Here is a 21,670-nt window from a genome sequence, read left to right as displayed (position 1 = left end):
TACAAAACGTTCAGTTTCTCTAAATAGAAATTCGTCCCTCAGCTAACGCGTAAATGCGTCGTTATCAGCATTTTCGTGGGAATGGAGAAATCTACCGTGGAGCGCCTTAGATTTCCATGCTTGGATCCTATCCCTAGTTGTAATGATACAGGAGTACAAATTGTCACCATTCAGATTTAGAGGGGAGTAACCCTTGTCCGATGAAACTACTGCTTTGTGTTATGATGATGTTTCAGATCTGGAGAGAAAATATCACTTCATTGAAGCAATGTGTCTGTTACAAAGTGATTTTAGGTCGAGACCTCTATCATCTTCTTTAAGAGATATACAGACATTTCACTTCGGATTTAGGGTGATGCATTCTGTATTTTGTCATCGTTGTGCGTACAAAGATGTTCATGTTTCAAGATGTCTGGGACCAATAAACAACTCCAAACAAGTTTATGAGAACTTTATTATTATTATTATTAAATGCCGGATTATTTTTTATTATTTTAAAACTTACAATCGGTTCAAAGAATTTTATGAAAATTTCTTTACATTTTTTATTTTTACATTTTACCACTTAACTTTTCCGTGAATAAGAAATTGTTTAATAAGTATAATGTGCAATATTATATGTATGTATATATATTTTTTCCAAGATTATATCGAGATATCTTAGGTATTAAAGTATACATTTGCATGTGTTGGCATCACTGATAAAATTGTGGGAAAGTTTTGTTAGGAAGATATGTAGTAGATGTTGTAATATTATTATTGTGTAATTGTTGGTGTTTACTTTGTTTATTTGACTAAGTAAGTAATGTTATGCTATTCTAATATAAATCAGTAGAATTTAAGTTTGAGTTTTTTATATTGATAATTGGTAGCGTGAACTTTAAACAGTCATGTAAATTCATTTTAGTTCGTTGTAAAATCGTTTTCCACAAAAGGAAAGTTGTTCAGAAACTTGTATAATCACATTTTAAGTGTGCGACTGTAAATTTCATTTACCCCATGCAAACACAGACTGAACTTCAATTTCACAGTCCTTCAGAAATGATTACACATATATCATATTTTAATGCCCAAACCTTTCATGCTGTTCTTGTTACAAACCAGTTTTATCTGAGACGGCACAAGCCTTCTCAGTAGAATGGAGAAATAACCTTAACAGTTAAGTTCATTTATTGTGCCATTGCCCTAAGAGTGCCAATTTCATTTAAACTTGGCACGATGAGTGTCAGATTTGTTTTACTCTCAACCGTACTTCTTAGGCAATGATGCAACTAGCTACCGTTAAGAAATTTCTGTCTAAAGAAATAATAGATTTTTAGTACATAATTATTAATAGTACTTGAACATTAATTCTTCCTATTGTTTATTAACTTTTAATTTTTAACAGGTAATTTGTGGTTAGAAGTGATTATACATTGAATAAATCCATGATCACTAAATGTGAGTGCTACCATATCCTTAGGGATGCTAAGAGACTTAAGGGGTTGGTCCACTCACTTTAATTAAAGTATTAATAATGTATTATTAAATTTAAAATTTACTATAAAATATATATATACACACAAAATTTGAAATCTATGGCATGATGTAGAACAAAGATGTGTGTAAACAAAGATTTACAAACCAATATTATGAATCTGTTTCACTGACATAATAAATAGAACTTCAATGAACCTGTGCTTATTGACATTTATATATTTAAACAAGCTTGCATTGTTTTTTGAATTCTGCTTAATCTGATTAATGCTAAGTTAGTATTTTTCCCTATTTTTGGTAACCTTTATTATAGTGGGCATGTTGAAACAAATAAGTATTCTAAAATGGGGCGTACAAATTAGAAAAAGTTTTTAGATAACAAGAGTGTGGGCTGGTGGTTCAGCTTATAATGGGATTTATTAATATGTTTTTGGTGGGGGGTTCCTCCATTAAATCCAAAATGGTGCCTTCCAACTCGTGATGTTTTGTAGTAAACTGTAATTAAACATATTTGTTAAATAAGTAACTTATTTGTATATTTTCAGTCACAGCAGCCAAGTGGTATAGTGAGTGTTCAAATCTTATAACTGGGAGATCTTTAGTTCTAGTTCTTAAATAAGAAATAGCAAGGTGATCTCTGTACAGGATGCACATAAATAATTTTTGTTTTAATATAATTTATTTAAAAATTCATCTTCAGAGTAATTATTTATTATTGCCAACATAAATGAATCAATATCAAATATAACCTCATTCAAGCTACTATAAAATATAAAGAACTATCGTTAGGTAATTATAAGAAAGCTGTTTATGAGAGGTGTTTGGAAGAATCTATTTAGTTATGTTAATTGTGTTGGGATCCATACCAAATTCTTGTAGCATATTAAATAAGGAAGTGCTATTGATTGAGTTGTTTGCCTTTTTGTAATCTACAAAGACAGTTGCTTAGTTTTTATGCCTTGTACCAGTACAATGTTTTGACACTCTTCATTCACATAAATTCCTATGGGACATTGTTCTTCCATTGTTTTACTTGAAAAATAATGTAAAAATTTAAATAATTTTAAAATTTGGTAATATAATGATGAAAACTTATTTATTTAATAAACACTTTCAAAAATAGGATAAAATTTGTGACACTTGGTAAAGATGTGAACAGGTCACTAACTAATGTCAGACACACCAGTCTGTAACTGCGAAGCTAAATGATGCAACATGCATAAATGAGCATGTTGCAGCATGAATTTTCCTGATGACTGGAAATGAATTCAAGCGCCAGTTATAAGATGAGCACTGCAATTGAATGGTTCAAACAAGTCTATTTCAACTATAGTATTAAGCATAAAGATATTAAATCGCCAAGAAGACAAGAAATCCCTTTTATTAAGTCAAAATTGTATTGCTTGTAACAAGTTTTTCATGATTTTTGAGAGGTTATAATTTTTTTATTAGTACAGTACACAAGAAACTATTTTATTTTCCATAAACATCTACAAAAACACTACAAGTGGTGGAAATTATTTGAAGCCAAAACTTAAATCATGTAAAAAGATTAGTTTCCAAAAATTCATAAAAAATTAGGGGTTAAGTATTATATCACTATTCATATTATTTATGGTAAAACTACTAACAATACCTACATGTAAAAAAATAATTCAAACTGTGTTTGGCATCCTCGCCTCATAAAAAAATTACCAAAATTAAAATTTCCCTGTTTTTCAAGATCAAATTTATCGCTAATTTTCTCGTAGAAAGAAGAGAGATAGGTAAATAAACCGCTAGACCATTCTATCACCTTGAAAAAATATGAATATATTGCTTTTTGTTTCATTCTTTCCGGACTTACAGTTTTTTAGTTACGATTGTTTTATAAACCCTTGCAATCACAAAAAATAGGTGTGTGTACCATAACAAAAATGGCTGCCACAAATAAACTGCTTAAATAAAAAAAAGACTTTTAATTTTAAGGTCCTGAGACATGTGGAAAACAAGTGGGTGAGTTTCAATTTTTTTTGGTGGAATTGGTGTCAATTCTTGGGTCACATTAAATGGATTGACCCAGAAAGATATTTGGAATATATGTAAATTTGTACAATGTAACAAAAAAGAAATATGGTGCAAAAACAAAAAAAAGTTTCTATGTGTAGAAATTTACTTTTATAATTGAGATTAATAAATTCCTTAATGTGTGTGTGTGCGCGTGTGTGTGTTTCCTGAATGAATTACAAAAATTCAGTTAAAAACCTCCAGTAAAATAAACACTGATAAAAAATAATTCCTCTGTAGCAGAGATTTGAGTGTACAAGATTACACATATCATTCTCATCTAATTGGCCCATGGTAGGGTAGTTTTATTGTTAACTACTTGAACAAATTGCAACATACACATTAAGGGAATAAAAAGTATACATATATATATATATATATATATGACAGCATTTAGAACCACTGCTTTCTTTCCTTTCCATATTAATTCTACACAGTCTAATCTGAATTTAGTTGTCAACATTATTTTTCCCTCCTTATCACACACTATGAATTTCATTTTTAATTAAAGTAGATTTATATTGTTTTTGTAGCTTATGGAACTCTCTTCTTATTAATAAATTTATATTCATGATCAATATCAAATCCTGCTTAGGTGTGACATTTTTCATACACTATAAAGTGACATTTCCATGTTCCATGCACTAGTTTCATGCTTATTTTGCGATAAAAAAAATTAATATTGTTTACAATCTTACAATTTTTAGAAAACAACACTATCTTGTAAGGTGGTGAAATCTTGTAGTGTATCTTGTAGTGAATGAAATTTAGCCTACCTTTCCAGTAAACTTTCATCATCTGCTAAAATTTTTTCTGGTGTATATACATCTCTGAATTTTTTAACAAGATAGTCAATAATCGATTTTATTTTTTGGAGATTTATTAGTATTATCATCATGAGTAAAATTGAGGGAATACAATAAAAGTTTGATTCTTTGGGCTAACACTTTTCCAAATCCAAGAGTTGTAAAAAGGAGATGGTTTGTGTAATAACTTTCAGTCTATGGCTTTCAGGTAATTCCTGATAGCATATATACAGCTACAAACAAAAGCATCTCATAATTATCAGTCTGTTTCCACAGGTGAAACCTCAAAAACTGGTTTGGTAGTTATTTTTTTTTTTTAATGAAATCTTTGACAAAAAGATTAGTCTGCTTGACATAAAGAATGTCAACTAATTTATTTGTAAAAAATAACCCGAATAATGAATATACATTGTTAGGACATATAGAATAGAGAAACAATATGATACTACCGCTTCAGCAATAAATTAGAGTAAAAATGGAACTAGACTCGCATATGTTACAGTAACCCATCAACAAACACAATTAAATGGGTCAATTCATAATTCATCAGTGGCACTTTTCAGCAAAAAAGTGGATGACGAATTATTTCGTCAAGGAAATTTTTATCAGGGTAGTTATTTGATGAGTTATTTCATCAAAAACTATGAAGGGGTTAAATAATTTGTGTCTTCTTTTCTGTCTTTGATGGGTTGAAAGACCTTTTTTTTTAATATTTTTTTTAATTTACAATGGTATATTTAAGTTTGTCAGAATAAAAAAAGATATTTTATTGAATATTAATTAATTTCAACATTTTTGTAAGGTTTTTTTCATCTTATTTTTATAGAAATCTGAGATGTCATTAAATGATGACATTCCACCTCGGATTAATCTTAAAATTAATGATGTACACACTATAAAGGCAGAAGAAGAGAAGGAATTTTATCCATGTCATGTAAGTATTTATAATTATTGGATATTGTAACATACATGATGAGGTTGGACAGAACCCTGAAAAAGAAACTAAATTATGAAATATAGGTAATAGGAGTAACTAAAGTACACATGCATTTGACAATGAAAAATTCATAACTTATTTCTTTGCAATGGCGGCAGAAATATTCAGTAGTGAAGTAGAAGAATAAATCTATCTTTTCCTTGATGAATTTCTTTAATTCACAACTTCACCCATCTTGGGAGTGAAGAAATAATGAATATTTTTAATATCTCAATGTTCAAGGGAGCTAGGGCCTCGGTTAATGGCTTAAAACCTTCTCTGGGGTAACACATATGTATTCTGAAATTTGAAAGTAATCAGTCAGCTTCCTCTCACATGATGCATGAGCAAACAGACAAACTATATATATATTCCCAGTTTGAATTTTCAAAATCGGGTGATTGTTTTCTGATATAAGAGCACCTCCAAAAAAGTGGTCCAGGGGCACCCCGTTTGTTAATAGTTCATAGTAATGAGTGGGCTAGCCTCCCATGAGGTGTTCGTATACCTCACCATTCTAGCCTCACATGCATACCCCAAGGGAAGGTCATTATTGTTAAACAGAAAGAAATTGTTCAAAATTTAATATTACTCATTATTTTTGTAATATTTTCAGTCGACTGATATGATGCATTCAGTTCAACCTCACCTCACACAGTGATGACTCACAGTTCATTAAAGATTGTGCTTCAACCGGAAAATCTCCACTACTACAGATATATACTCATTTTTTTTTTTGAGATTGAAAACATATCTAAAAACCTTCTCAGTTATGCTGAGAAATGTGGGTAAAAATTTGGTTGAAAGTGATTAAGGAGTTTTTTTGTTTATCCCAAACAAACGAAAACCCTCTGCCTCTTTATATAATAGTATAGATAGAGATAGGAAGTATTATCAGCAAGTACTGCTTTGTTAAAGTGAAGCTTAATTCTAAGAATATATATTAAATTAATTTTAATTTCACCCAAAAAGATTTTTAATTTGAAAAAAATTAACAGATTGCTGGCATGCAGAAATAAGAAAATGAGTGAAAAATCTCATACACAACCCAGCAGCTGTTTTTAACTTATGAATAGCTGTTTTTAGCATTTTTATGTATTCATTCAGAACAAATAAATTTTGCTGCTTTTGCAAAATAAATTCTAATTTTCTTATCATTAAACTTTAAAATCCAATATCTTCATTGTTTGCATACTATCTAATTCATAAATTATCTACAATGCTAACTTCACTCATCGTAAAGTTCTTGTTCAGCTATTATAATTATTATTACTGTACATCCATTCTCAACATTGAATATTTTCTCGATGTATGGAAAATAGCTGAAACCAATCAAACTAGGTAAACTACCTGATGGTATAACATCATATCGGCCGCTTAGTATGAGAAGTGTGCAGCAGTAACTGACCCGCTAGACACAATCAATGTAATAGATGTCATGTTATTAGAGTCGTGAAATGGACAGTTAAGGCCTGTCACTGTAATCTGTGCAGATGGGTGGTGTCTGCATAATTAGTTCATGTTGGATTTTGGAAATGAAATCTTACTGCTGGTTCATGGCAGTTTAATAATTTTTTGAAGTACTTCGTATATTTTTGCAATTGTCTTTGTTGTTAAGGCCTAATTTTCCATTTTTATTCTCAAGCAAAGGCTGGGTAATTGTATTTGGTAAGTTTTTAAATTTTTGCAAGAGGTAAATTTTTTAATTTATTTATTTATATTTAATTTAATAGAGAGGCATGAGACCCATGAATGCAAAATCATAAGTACATAAAAAAATAGAAACTAGTGTTTTTTTTTTTTGTTTTACATCGGAAGTGGGAAAACATGCCTAAACCAAACGCTCAGTAGCCTGTACATACTGGGTGTGAGGTTCACCGCCTACTGCAGTGGACTCGCTAAAAGCCCATTCCCTCAGGCAATGTGGTACTGGAACTGCTGGAAAGGCTCAACTTCAGCACTACGTGCATCACATGTACACCTCACATTCATAAAAATATTTACACACTACATTCACATGATATTTACAACTCAATATTTACTATACAAGTAGATTCTTAACTCCACACAGCTATGCTAGCCTTTGATGGCAGGAATGCATTTCATGGGAGCCATTGCTGATGGCAGTGTCGAGGCACACCTGTCACCTGCCCCCAAAGACTGGTGCCCAGCACTACCCTCAACTGACATCTTTGCTGCTCACCTCATCTTCTTCCTTTAGTAGTTTCTGGTGGAGCGCTCCACCAGAAACCACTGTGAACACATGGTCCAACTCTCACCGAACAAGAGCATCAACTGCATGACCCCCCAAGCGAGTCCAAACCATCACATGCCAATTCTTCCTTCCACCTGGGACACATGAAAAAGATGTGCTCCAATGTGTTAGTTTCTTCACAATACTGACATTGATCTGTACACCTCCTTCCAATCCTGCAGACGTAGAACCCAAATGACCCTTGGTCTATTGACCAATACAGCAGCTACTTCTGGGATCAAAATATAGCTCTAATGTCCTTTTGGATTCTTCCACCTCCTTTTTTTTTTCCTACTATCCCCGATTGGATATCCAATTAAGTATACTCAGTCGGGGAGAGTGTCCTTTTACTCTCAAAGGAGGCGTCCCCCACCCACCGGCTATACGTCCGGCACGGCAGGTTGGCCTCCCCGGTCTCGGATCTTTTGTTTTACATTGCCTGCCTCTAATCCCTCGCTTTAGAGCCAATGTCCGGCTATGCCGTCCCCCAGCGCCTCAGCAGGGAACCGGTACTTGGTCTTTACGCCTTTGGCCTCTAATCGACAGCGCTGACCCCACAAAGAGCCTAGGCTCCCGCAGGAACGACCCCGCCGACCGGGACTTGGTCTTTTATTTTAACCCAAACTCAAACTCCCCTGGAGTTCACCCCCTTCTCAGGTACCCGCACACCAAGGCGTACAGGCCCTCCATGGAGTGACTGTCCGCCCTACCCTACTGTTTATACTCCCATTCTTCTGTCTTCATCCTCTTTGGCCCGCAGGACCTCCCCGGCGAACCTGCGGAACCATTCCCAGTTCTCATTGTTGTACCCCAAGCGGTTTATGAGATTTTCTGGTGTAAGACCATTAATTACTATTTGACCTCTGTTAACGGCCCATCTTGGACATATGAACAACGTATGTTCGGCATCGTCGTTCTCTGGACAATAGATGCACTGCGGGGTGACTCTTTTCCCATCCTATACAGATACTGACCGAAAGAGCCGTGCCCCGACAGTAATTGTGTCATGTAAAAATTGACATCTCCGAGTCTATTGTTATTCCAGGTTTTAATATTAGGGATTAGGCGTCTGGTCCATTCTCCCACTCTGGACCCTGCCCACTCTTCTTGCCATTCTTGTTCTATAATCCCTTCCATCTCTTCTTTCGACATACCGCTGTGTCTGAGGGTTCTGGCTTTTATCTGAAGGTCTATGTGTAGGACCCCGGTCAGTACGCACAGCGCGTAATACGATACCGTACAGTAACTAGCAGCTACACGCAGCAATGCCAGTCTATGGACACTTCTCAACTTCTTTTTATTTCGCTGTATGTTCATTTCCGCCCCCCATATGGGAGCCGCATACAGTACCGCCGAAGTGATAGCCGCGGTTATCAATCTTCGAATAACCATTTTAGGTGAGCCGTGGTTTTGAAATAATCCTCTTAATCCCTTTACAGCAGGAGTAACTCTCCCACAAATCATATCAATATGCTTGCTGAACCTTAAACGTTTGTCCAGAAGTACCCCCAAGTATTTTGTTTCTTTTACTTCATCGATTCTCTGTTCTCTGATATTTAGATTCACACTTCTTAATGGTCTTCTACCCGAGAGGACCAGGTAACAGGATTTATTAGGAGCTATTTCTAATTTGTTATCCTCCATCCATTCATCTATTGTTCTAAGGGCTTGGTTTGCCTTGTTCTCCAGTTCATTTATATCCCTGTCTTCTACTAATATTGAGATATCATCCGCGTATCCTACTATCGATACCCCTTCGGGTAGTTCAGCCTGAAGATTTTATCATAGAAAACATTCCATAAGGTTGGGCCAAGGACAGAACCCTGCGGCACCCCTCCGAATACCTGAAATATGGCTTTCCTTTCTAGGGTTTTGACCTCTATGAACCTATTTTGCAGATATTGATCTATCTGATTTACTAAGTATTTACTTATTCGCATGGCTTGAAGCGCCTCAATGATGGCTGTCCAGGGGACCGTACCAAATGCGTTTCTAACATCAAGCATTATGATCATGGGGATTTTTCTAGTCCTCCATGTACCGCTTCTGCAATTTAATGCCCAGTTTTTTACCTTCTCGACTGCGGTCACCGTGGACCATCCCTTTCTAAATCCGTATTGTTCCGGATGTAGACATTGTTTTTCCTCTATTTCCTCTCTAAGTCTATTTTCTAACAACCTTTCAACTACTTTTTCCATATTATTTATGAGCGTAATCGGTCTATATGCTGTGTTCTCTTGAATTTGTCCTGCCTTTGGGAGGAAGACTGTTCTTGCTTCCTTCCAGCATTCAGGGAAGCTTCTATTTTGTAGGCCGTAGCTGGCTACATCGACTATTTCCCAAGGTACGATTCTAGCTATTATCTTAATGATGGCCGCTGGGATGCCATCTGGGCCGGGGCTTTTCTTATTTTTTAATTTATTTATAGCTTCCATGACCTCTTTTTGTGTAAATCTTCCTCCCTGGCATTCTATCACCTCTCTATTATATTGCTCCTCCGTTCTGGGGAATAACTTTCTGATCTGCAACGCAGCCGTTTCTTCATTCAGTGTCGGAGCTTGTCTCCCAAGCCGCTAGGTTATAATTTTGAAAGCCTTTCCCCACGGATCAGCATTCAACTCCTCGCATAGTTCTAACCATTTCCTTCTTTTGGCTTGCTTTATGAGGAAGTTAAGCGTCTTTCTCGCTTGCCTATATTGCTCTGTCGCAATGTTACATCCTATTTCCGAACCAACTCTAGCTCGCAACCTCTGGGCCGTCCTCTTGTGTCTTTGCATAATTCTACGCTGTTCCTCTATCTCCCTGGACCACCAGTAGACCATATTATGTTTAATATTATTTCTCCTCGGTATGTTCGCCATCTCTTCTTTAACTATATTTTGGAATATTTCAGGTGTTATCTGAGTACTATTTCTAATTCTATTTGCCGCATTATTAGCCACTCTATATATGTGTTGATCAGACAGTCTGATATTGTTATTTATCTGTCTTATTTCTGGCCGTTGCTCTCTGAAGTTAACAAAGATGGCTCTGTGATCGCTGGCTGTTTCGTCATTAAGAACCATGAAATCAGCTGCATCAGTGCGCATCCTTCCATCAATTATAACTAAATCCAGGACCGATTGATGCCCTCTTGCTTGGTAGGTGGCTGTTCCGTCATTAATACATGTCATTCCTGTCGCTGCCAGCAATTCCTCCAGGAGTTTTCCTCTAGCGTTCGAGGAGACCGCTCCAGCTAGAACAGTCCTGCAGTTAAAGTCTCCAAGGACTACAATTCTCTTCCGAGCTCGTATAATGACTTGTTGGAGGTCAAGGAGTCTGTTCTTAAGAGATTCCCTGCTGCAGTTAGGGCTGATATATACACCTATTATAATCTTATCGCTTACTTCAACAGCAATGAGTCCGTCACCTCTACCATACAGATCATAATCCACATTTCCAACGATCTTTCTAATTGCCACATCACCATTCCCATCGGTCAGCCACTGTTCTCTGGCCGCCGAATACACATTAGGTTCGGTGGCCACCAGGAAGTCCGCTTCATATCTAGCTGCTATTTCTATGCTCAAATCACTAGAGAGTAGGCTCCTGTTATTATTAACTAGTATTACTTTAGTCATGACCTTTGTTACAGCACGGGTTGCCGGTCCTATGTGAAGTGGCTCCACAGTCCAGGCATATGGTCGCCTCCTTGCAATCTTTAATTACATGGCCGGGTTTACCACAGTTGAAGCAGAGGTTTGAACGGTCCTGGCCTCTGCACTCTTCTGCTGTGACCGACATCCCAACATCGATAACATTTCTCTATATCCGTCCGGATGTAGGCCCTGCAACTCACCCACCCTACTCTCAGCCTTGCTGCAATTAATTTCGTTGCATTCCTTTGACTTGTGACCACCGTGGCATTTTTTGTGTTTCCAAATGCCTCCCTTAGTGATGTGACTTGAAAGTTTTCTCCTTGTCCTAGTACCTTCTCTACCGCTTCCCTGACCTCTCGCTCAGTAGTGTCGCCTAGCATGTCTTTTACATGAACGACTGTTCTGCGGTCTCCTTTTGTTCTTATATCCACCTGGAGATCCTCTGCTCTGTTCTTCAGCAGGGAGGAAAACTCCCCCGCCTTCTGCGCCCCACTAATTCAGACCTCTAGTTGTTGATCCCTTCCCTGTTTAATTGACAGTATTTCGCCAGCCTCCTCAACCTTAACCTTTTCTTTCATGGTTTTCAACAGATCGGCATAAGATTTACTGGGGGCCCTTACTACGACCGTTTTACTTCCAACGACCAGGGGGGTTCCCTTTCTTGTTGATACCGACCTCGACCTTGCCCTCCCTTGTTCGCTCAGGCTGGGGAGTAACATCCTCAGCAAGGTCTTACCCTTCCTCATCATGTATATTACTATTTTTCTCACTATGATGCCCGCTACACCACTGGGAACCACAAAGACAGCTGACTCCAGCTTACCTACAGCTCTTGGTAAGGCCTTTATAATATGAGATTATAATATCTCCTTCTCTAGAGTCATAGATTACCGTGTACTTAATTCCGGTATTTGTGATCTTTCCATCTTCGAGGATGGTGCAGTCTTGTAAGATCATTGCCCCAGGTGCCGTCCCAGCATACCGGCTGGATGGCTTTAATCCATTCAAATCGATGAAAAAACAGCTGTCATCTCCTGGTCTTAGATCTTTCTCCTGGGTCAGCCTGTTCATTGCCCAGGTTGACCATCGTGTGGGTAATCTGTCTATCAGTTGTTCATCTGTCATCTCTACATCTAGAATATAGAATATCTGACATCTCGTTCCTGCCATGACTTTCGGTTTGCGTACTTTGGTCAACTGTGTCTGGAGTCTCATCATTTATTCGTTGTAAATCTTTATAAATTTCTGTCAGCTCCCTCTCATGAGCCTTGATTGCCGTTACACTGGCCTTGCCAGTTAGTTGCCTAAGCTGTAATATTGCATTACCCAGCCTGTACGTAACCTCCTTCAAATTAAGGGGGGCCTCCTCTTCTTCTGATGAGCCTGCTCTAGGCCGCTTGGCGGTTCTCCCCTCTACTGTCTTCCACTTTGCTTTTCCTTGATTTAATCCTGTAATGTCCTCTGGAGAGGCCTTATTTTCTATTGGAAGCGAGCTTCGGATTCGAAATCAGGGGTTGATTCCGAGTCCTATGATACCCCACGCGGGCGGGTGCCCCCAAAAAAATTTGGGGGGGAAGTAAAATGTATGTGTCCAAATCCGGGGTCAAAAATTTTGGGGGGGGTCAAAATATGAGGGGCGGTCAGAAGGTCAGAAATCTTTGGTTTCGGATAGATATTTGGGAATTTTGGTTCTATGGTAAAAACTATAGGAGATATGGAGGATAGGAGTTTGCCCGTGTAAAGTATCGCAAACACTTAGAAAAATTTCTACTAGTACACAGTAAAACTTCTGAAAATTTTACAAGTCCTTGTTTACTTGTATTTCAATGACGTCACGAACAAGCCAGAGCTTGTCGCTTGATTTGCAAAATTTGTCTCTATGTAAGTTAAATGTATATACTTAAACACTTAAAAAAGAAAAACTTATTCAAAGTACTTTTTAACTCACTCTGTCCGTGTAGTTGTATTTACTTACAATCCCACACCCCTTCGGTTCTTAACCGTTGTCCAAAAGGGCTGTAGCACTAAAAGTTCTCTACACTTTCCTCAAAATTTTGTATTTTCAAAAAAAAAAAAAACCGAAACTCAAAAAACTTTGCACTTGTGTCCATTAACCATACCACTATAATTTCCGATGTCCGTATCCAGTAAAAAATCAAAAAACCCAATCAAAAAGTAAAATATCGCGGAGCTAGGAAACACGTCTGCACTCGGTGCCGTCCACAACTCTACTCTACTTCTTCCACCTCCTGCTATTCAATAAACATACGGGTCCTTGCCTTCTGTGATCCTATCCCTTTTTTCCTTGGCTATGAGGTCAAATGGTGGCATTGACACCACCACTAGTGAAGCATCCAAGGAAACTGTCCTATATAATTGGGCTACCCTGATAGCCAACTTCCTATACTTGCTGTTCAGTCTGAAGGCCTCCCACCTTACCGCCATCACATACAATATTGTATGTGATAGCAGTAGTATCGGCTATATATCCAACACCACCGTAGACGCTAATATCCTGCGCTTAGATGCCCTGGGACCTGCAACATTGGCCAATAGCCTCATCAGTGTTGAGAACATTCGCTCCGCCTTCGTGGCCACCTAAAATAGATTTATCATTGTTTTTGTTAGCTTATTTTAAAAACCTTTGGAATCATTAGATAAAGATTCGTCAACCTTAACAGTATAATTAAAAAATAAATCTTGACTAAGAGTATTACAAATATTTTGTTCTTAAATATATCTTAATAATAAGGTAGATCTATGTTGTTTTTGAAGCTTATGGAAGTTTTTCTCATTAATAATTGTGTAAATTCTCAGTAGAGAACTGCTTCAAAAATTACATTTTTTATAAATATTTTTGGTACATGAGTATCAACAATATTGTTAATATGTTTCATTTTTTTGTTTTTTATTACAGCAAGTAGATTTACTACAGCTGAAAGAGGAACTACTTTATATCGAAAAAGATCATTTAGCAATTGAAGACACCAACTTGAATAAGACAGAAAATTTAGAAGTTAAAAATGAAGTGGTAAGTAAGGATATTAGATTCTGCATACAGTGAAAACACCAATTGTCCAGATGAACCTTTGCAAGGCCAGATCTGGATAATTGGGTAAAAATTTACTTTAATAAGTTTTAATACATATATGTTTTTGCTAAATGAATTGAAAAAAGTTAAATTAAAAAAACCAGTATAATTAAGATCGATAAAAAAAAAATCCCTATTGAAGTGAAGATTTATTTGGAAAAATTGAAATTATAAGTTAAACACAGAGAGAGAATTAGAGGATCTTCTCGTGATTTGTGAACTCGTATATATTAATTATTTAGCAGGTTAAACTTTTTATAGTCCATTTTTTTCTCTCTGTACATAAATGTCTATATGTACGATATAATATTCTTTCAGCCTCTGTAAAGCACGGAATTAGAGAAACACTCTTGCCTCTAATTTCTTACTTCAATTTGCTTTCAGGCCTATGCTCATTCTCAGTGATAACTTTTATAAATTCTTTAACTATTCACAATTTATATAATAACCATTAGCTTTTTACATTGTGTAAAAATTGTTTGTTTAAAATAAAAATTAATAAAACAAATTTTAAACTTCTAAAAATATTCAAAATGTTTTTATGGATTTTTTATTTTTAACAAATATTTGTTCAGTCAATAATGAAAAAGTATTACAATAATTATTAATTTATCATATCTTATCTTTGGATACAAACTTAATTTTAATAAAAGTGTCTCAATCAAATTCTGTTTGCAGATTTATAAGGCTGAATTCACGTTTTTGAATATATATATATATATATATATATATATAATTTTTTCAACTATTTCCAAATTATCTTCTAAACTAAATAATAGTTTAAAACTAAATAATATACAAAATTATTATAAAATTGTCAGCAACATTCGAGAAACCTATTCGAGAAAATTCTATTTTTAAATGATTTAAAATCTTCATTAAATCTATCTTTAAATGATTATTTGTTTTTTATATCTTTTCTTTTACTTCCTCTTTTTTCTATTACTTCCTCCTCCCAAATCTTAAGAAATGGCTCATTGGACAAAGATTCATTTCTAATTATGCAAAGGTGAGGGAACTGCTTATTTCGCAGAGTTGGACAAATCACATCATACTGATAATATAAAAAGAGTTTGAAAATCTGGGTAAATGAATCAAATTGCAAGAGAATTAGGTTCAAAGTTAAAAAAAAATTCTTCAAAACCTTCCTGAACAACCGCCATATTTGTTTTAAATTGACTTATAAAATCAGTTTTCTCAGAATTAAATTTGTGATTAATGTGTTTGCAATTTTGTTATTTTTTGCAACATACACTTTGAGAAAATAAAGTGTATAATATATATATATATAAATAACAATTGTAATATTCTATTAATAGTAAATTCATATAAAAATAAAATTAAATCAGCTTTGTTCTTTTTTGGCCTAATTTTGTCATATAATATTTGGATTTTTCTAAAATTTTTAGCAAGATAGATTTTAATGGTATTTACTACCAAAAATATTTATTTTTAGGATATGTGATTTGTATATAAGTGGTATTATTACTAAGTTCCAGTCAGAAACAAAAAAAAAAAAAAACATTTATTGGAAATTAATTAGTTTGTAATATGATTTCTTTATCTTTTTTTTAAAGGAATCTGAGATCTTATTGAATGATGCTTCACCACTGGTTAATCTTAATATGAAAAGCAATGAACTTCGAATAAAAGATTTTCACACAGTGAAGACAAAAGATGGGATGGTATTTTATCCATGTCGTGTAAGTATTAGCTATTGTAACTATTGGCTATTGTAACAAACATGATTTGTTAATTTCATTACTGTCTATATATTTCAATGTGTTCGTTTTAAAAAAAAATGTTTGTAACTGTATTTAGTTCATTTTAATTAATATCGATTTATTGAGATGTTTGTGAATGATAAATGGTCAATGTGTGAGAGCAAAGTGTGTTTTTGAAATTCATTGATGACTGAAATATGTGAATTTTAACCTGTTGATGGAGTTGACATTTTAGTAAGCTTTGGGTGATTTGTTGTTAATTGTATTCAGTGTTCATGTTTTAATATTTATCAGGTAGGCAGTTTAAAGTGGACCTGGTACAGACTAAACATGGTTGTGACATAAAATCTGTAAATGAAAAGAAAATAATATAAAATCTAATTTTGTGATTACATTAGGAAGACTTAACATATCTACCATATTTTGACAAAAGATATCCGAAGTGATCACCCTGCACAGCTGATGCATCAATGCTAAAGTAATATTATTGAGAGTCACCTGATGCAAACTGTTGTCAATGACTTCAGTTTTTTATTATGAACATTTGCCTCCAGTTATTGATAGTGTAGGACTTGCAACTAGACAAATCGTCTAGTCAGAATTGCACTAGACAAATCGTGTTGACAAGGAAAACCACTGTTCTCGAAAATTATTGCACTGAAGCATGAATAGTTTACAACAGACAATAATAGATTAGAGCAGTAATATACACCTCCAATAATAGTGCTAATAGGAGCAGTGTAAAAGATAACACTCAAATACCTGTAGTTCAAGCTCTCTCAGTTTGGTTTTTAAGTTTCTTGCCCTGTGTGGAAATATATATATATAATAGTGTTTCTTGCATGCGCACCACTTCATCAGATTTATTTACAAGTTTTTTTAAATGTTTTTAATATATTGTTATAAGAGGACGCGAATTTAGAAGAATTAAAAAAATTATATATTTTTATTTTGTTTATTATAAAATTATACATTATAAATCATGTTTTCCAGTTTGATCATATATATATATGTTGTATTTTTTTAATAAAAAATTCAACTTGAACAACCCAAGTACAGAATTATAAAGTAAATGAAATGACACTTACCTTATTTTTTATTCCAAAAGCACCTTTACAGGATCCTGCATCATCAGCTGTATATAATATATTTATATAAAATTACATATCAAACATAATAAAAAATTAAAATATTGTAAATAGTTAATTTTAATATTAAAATTTCAATGTAGTGAAAAAATCAAGAAATTAAATTTAAACAATACTAGGCAAAGTTTGGACATTTTTTAGAGATTTTAAACATATAAATACAAAAGATTCCAACTTGATCAACTTTCAGACAGAATATTAAGATGACAATTATAAAGGCAGCAACAGATGGCAGCACATTTTTATATAAAAAAAAGAAATAATCATAATTTTTATAAATATCGTGATTTAAATCCACTCAGTAATGTAAATTGGCTTTCCAGGTTACATAGCGTAAATTTATTCTATTTATTATTTTTTTTAAACTTAAGTTGTTATTTATTGTAGAAGTAGTTATTTTATTTAACTAACTTGTTAAATAAATGTTTTTATTATATGATGTTTTTTATATATGATTGTAGTTTTAATTTTTTATTATGTTGGATATGTAATTTTATTTAATTGTATTATATAAAACTGATATGCAGGATCCCGCAAAAGTGCTTAGAATAAAAAATAAAATGTTATTTCATTTACTTTGTAATTCTTTACTTGGGTTGTTGATGTTGGTTTTTTATTATAAAAATACCATATATTGGTACAGAAGAATATGACGTTTTACTATAATCTACAGAGTGTCCAGTCTAAAAGTACAGCTTAAAATTAAGAGAACCAGTTAACATAACTTGGCAACTTTTTTTTAAATAAACATCAACTCTCGCAATGTTTTAATGTAAATTTGTCTACTTCAGTGTATGCACCTTTTGTTGCACTTCAGATGCCTGGAAAATAATCTAACTCCTGCCAGGTGTTTAAGAGCATCAGCTTCATTATTAGACCTACACCTTCAATTTTTTTATTTTAAATCGTCCAAATCTCAAACTTTCTTTTGTTACAACTTTTAATGAAATTTCAAGCAAAAAAGTTAGAGGAGTGATATCTGAGAGATCTAGCTGGCCATGCAGTCCGTACTTCATCAGATCTTACATCTGGGGAAGTGTTGTTCAGGAACATGGTAACATCTCAATATAATTGTGGTGGAGCACCATTTTGTTGGAAATGAATCTGGCAGGATCTGAGGAACCGGAAAATTCTGAAACAGGTCGACGTAAATCTGCCCTGTCACAGTGGGCTCCATGAAAATGATCAGTCTGATTACACCATTTTTGTTTCATCATAACTAGACATTGACTATGGGTGTGTCCCTTTCATTTTTGATTACTGCATGGGGTTTTAAGTACATTAAATTTGACAGAGTGTCTTTAACTATCCTGCACAAATGAAAAGTTGTCTCACCACTAAATAAGATATCTAACTATAAATAAGAGTTGTAACTTGTATTCTTGCAAACTGAGTGCTTATGGTAATGTTTTGAACAGTAGAAAGAGATATTTGCAGTCCATAACTAGGTCGCCTAATAAAGTTAATGGGACGGGCAGTGAATGCGTAGCTTACTTGATCCATAGCCTCATCACAACTGTAACCTTTGATGATTTCTGTCTCTTAAAGTCCCTGTACCTTTGAGGACGTTAAACTTTGACATAAAAGAATTGATATTCCATTCAGTTTGTACAAGCTGTTAAACATATGTACATGATTGAAACTCCATTAACTAAAGCATGCACTGAATGGTTTTTGTGGGATCCACATATTGATGGACTACAATCGCATTGGAGTCAGCTTGTCTGCACATCATACGCATATTCTACTGACTATTAAAAGTACCCTGAACAATTCTTGGAGATTTATGCTATCATTTGAGTACTAAGAAGTTAGGACTTATTTCCTAAATATAGGCCATTTGTTTTGGATACCTTTAGCCCAGACAATCTGTAAAGTTTCAGCTATGTGTATAGATATGCAGTAGGATAAGTAAAGTTTGTTATTACATTAAACTTTACTTGTGAATCATTAAAAAATATTCCAAACGATGTTTATTTTGAATATATGTTTAAAATATTCAGTTTTTTATCCATATTTTGCAACTTTTTACAAAATAGAATAATGTTATTGTAATGGAAATAATTTTGTATTAATTCATAATTACCTTTTAATTGTTGGTTTAATTTTACAGGTTATTATTGAAAAATTAACCATCAAAAGAAGTACCAAGAATAATTGTAAGAGTAGTGTAAATAATTCTAACTTTTGTCAAAAGTCTGTTATTCCAGAAAATAATTTAAAAACACAACTTATTAAGCATAACGAAGAGAAGAATTATGTTTGTACCATTTGTCCGAAGACTTTTAATCAAAGTTCTGAATTAAAATCACATTTAAACGTTCATACGAAAGAGAAAATTTATTATGTTTGCAAAATCTGCCATAAGGTTTTTAACCGTAATTTTAATTTAAAGCAACATCTTAACATTCATACAAAAGAGAAGAATTATACTTGTACATTTTGTCAAAAGTCATTTAATCACAAAAGCAGTTTAAAAAACCATCTTAATATTCATACAAAAGAGAAGAATTATATTTGTACATTTTGTCAAAAGTCATTTAATGACAAAAGCAGTTTAAAAAAACATCTTAATATTCATACAAAAGAGAAGAATTATATTTGTAACTTTTGTCAAAAGTCATTTAATCGCAAAAGCAATTTAGAAATACATCTTAATATTCATACAAAAGAGAATAATTATATTTGTAACTTTTGTCAAAAGTCATTTAATGAGAAAGCCAGTTTAAAATTACATCTTAATATTCATACAAAAGAGAATAATTATATTTGTAACTTTTGTCAAAAGTCATTTAATCGGAAAGGCAGTTTAAAATTACATCTTAATATTCATACAAAAGAGAAGAATTACGTTTGTAACTTTTGTCAAAACTCATTTAATCGCAAAGACAGTTTAAAATTACATCTTAATATTCATACAAAAGAGGAGAATTATGTTTGTAACTTTTGTCAAAAGTCATTTACTCGCAAAAGCAATTTAACAAAACATCTTAATATTCATACAAATGAGAAGAATTATATTTGTAACTTTTGTCAAAAGTCATTTTATCGCAAAGACCGTTTAAAAAACCATCTTAATATTCATACAAAAGAGAATAATTATATTTGTAACTTTTGTCAAAAGTCATTTAATCAGAAAGCCAGTTTAAAATTACATCTTAATATTCATACAAAAGAGAAGAATTATATTTGTAACTTTTGTCAAAAGTCATTTAATCGCAAAAGCAATTTAGAAATACATCTTAATATTCATACAAAAGAGAATAATTATATTTGTAACTTTTGTCAAAAGTCATTTAATCAGAAAGCCAGTTTAAAATTACATCTTAATATTCATACAAAAGAGAAGAATTATATTTGTAACTTTTGTCAAAAGTCATTTAATCGCAAAAGCAATTTAGAAATACATCTTAATATTCATACAAAAGAGAATAATCATATTTGTAACTTTTGTCAAAAGTCATTTAATTACAAAACCAGTTTAAAAATGCATCTTAATATTCATACAAAAGAGAATAATTATGTTTGTAACTTTTGTCAAAATTCATTTAATCAGAAAAGCAGTTTAAAATTACATCTTAATATTCATACAAAAGAGAAGAATTATATTTGTAACTTTTGTCAAAAGTCATTTAATCGCAAAGACAGTTTAAAATTACATCTTAATATTCATACAAAAGAGAAAAATTAGTTTTGTAAATTCTGCGAAAAGGATTTTTATTGCCTTTCTAGTTTAAAGCGACATCTTAATATTCATAACTAATTTCAACTATTTCTTATGATGTTATTTGTACTTGCATACATGGTCTCACACTCACTACAGACGTTGTGATGTTTGTTGTAATTGATTGATGGGCACATATGACATCGCCTGTGTTTTTTCTGTAGCAATTCAGGTTCGATTTTTCCTTTTTTAATTTTTAATACATTTCTTATATTAAAGTCAGCGATGTTGGAAGTCTGGATTCTACAAGTCGTCGTCTCATATGAGTTAAGGCAAATGATTTCCTTAAATATGTGTCCATATTTTCAGGGCTTATTTTTCATGAACATTCAAAATGTGCATAGATCCTGAAAACTGATAAGCATCTTGTCTACAATTAGATACTTGGTGGGAGAATAATTCGACCGGCAATTTGAGATTAACATTTTAATTAATTTGAAAATATGAGCGGTTTTGTCACCATCTAGTATACTGGAGTGTACTTTAGTGCCGTTAAAACTAACAGAAATAAAAACCGCTGAAGGGACATGGTTTCCCTGAATATAACACTTCCAGTTCCATCACTTTCTGTAGATCCCTCACATCTTCTTTACTAGAATTAAATATACCAAATAAATACAGTAGTCCATTAAAGCTTTTAATTCAATATTATCAGTGTGATTAACAAAGGAAGTTGCGGAGCAGTAGTTTTAGTGATAATTTAGTAATTTTATGTTCTAATTAAAACAGTAATTCCCAATAATAAATTGAATTAATAGAGATGCAAGTTTTTAGCAGTTTCTTTTAT

At 33.3% G+C, this 21,670-nt stretch overlaps 1 protein-coding gene across 1 annotated transcript; it reads left to right on the top strand.

The window, feature by feature from the left end:
- Positions 1-721: 721 nt before the first annotated feature.
- On the top strand, positions 722-21,149 carry LOC142321190 (uncharacterized). The gene is made up of 6 exons (XM_075359185.1): positions 722-798; positions 5,155-5,262; positions 14,114-14,227; positions 15,865-15,990; positions 19,273-19,537; positions 21,103-21,149. The coding sequence occupies exons 2-6, from the start codon at positions 5,164-5,166 to the stop codon at positions 21,147-21,149; spliced, it is 651 nt and encodes a 216-aa protein (XP_075215300.1). The 5' UTR covers positions 722-798; positions 5,155-5,163.
- The last annotated feature ends 521 nt before the right edge of the window (positions 21,150-21,670 follow it).

This window comes from Lycorma delicatula, chromosome 3, assembly GCF_047948215.1.
Source record: "Lycorma delicatula isolate Av1 chromosome 3, ASM4794821v1, whole genome shotgun sequence".
Lineage (NCBI taxonomy): Eukaryota > Metazoa > Arthropoda > Insecta > Hemiptera > Fulgoridae > Lycorma > Lycorma delicatula.
Note: the sequence above shows the minus strand (reverse complement) of the source record. Positions and strands in the feature narration are given on the sequence as shown.

Bases quoted from the DNA above. Each gene is read 5' to 3' on its own strand.
- LOC142321190 (XM_075359185.1), top strand. From the start codon at position 5,164: ATGTCATTAAATGATGACATTCCACCTCGGATTAATCTTAAAATTAAT. The intron at 5,263-14,113 runs GTAAGTATTTAT...TTTTTATTACAG, and splicing joins AGGAATTTTATCCATGTCAT to CAAGTAGATTTACTACAGCT. The intron at 15,991-19,272 runs GTAAGTATTAGC...TTAATTTTACAG, and splicing joins TGGTATTTTATCCATGTCGT to GTTATTATTGAAAAATTAAC.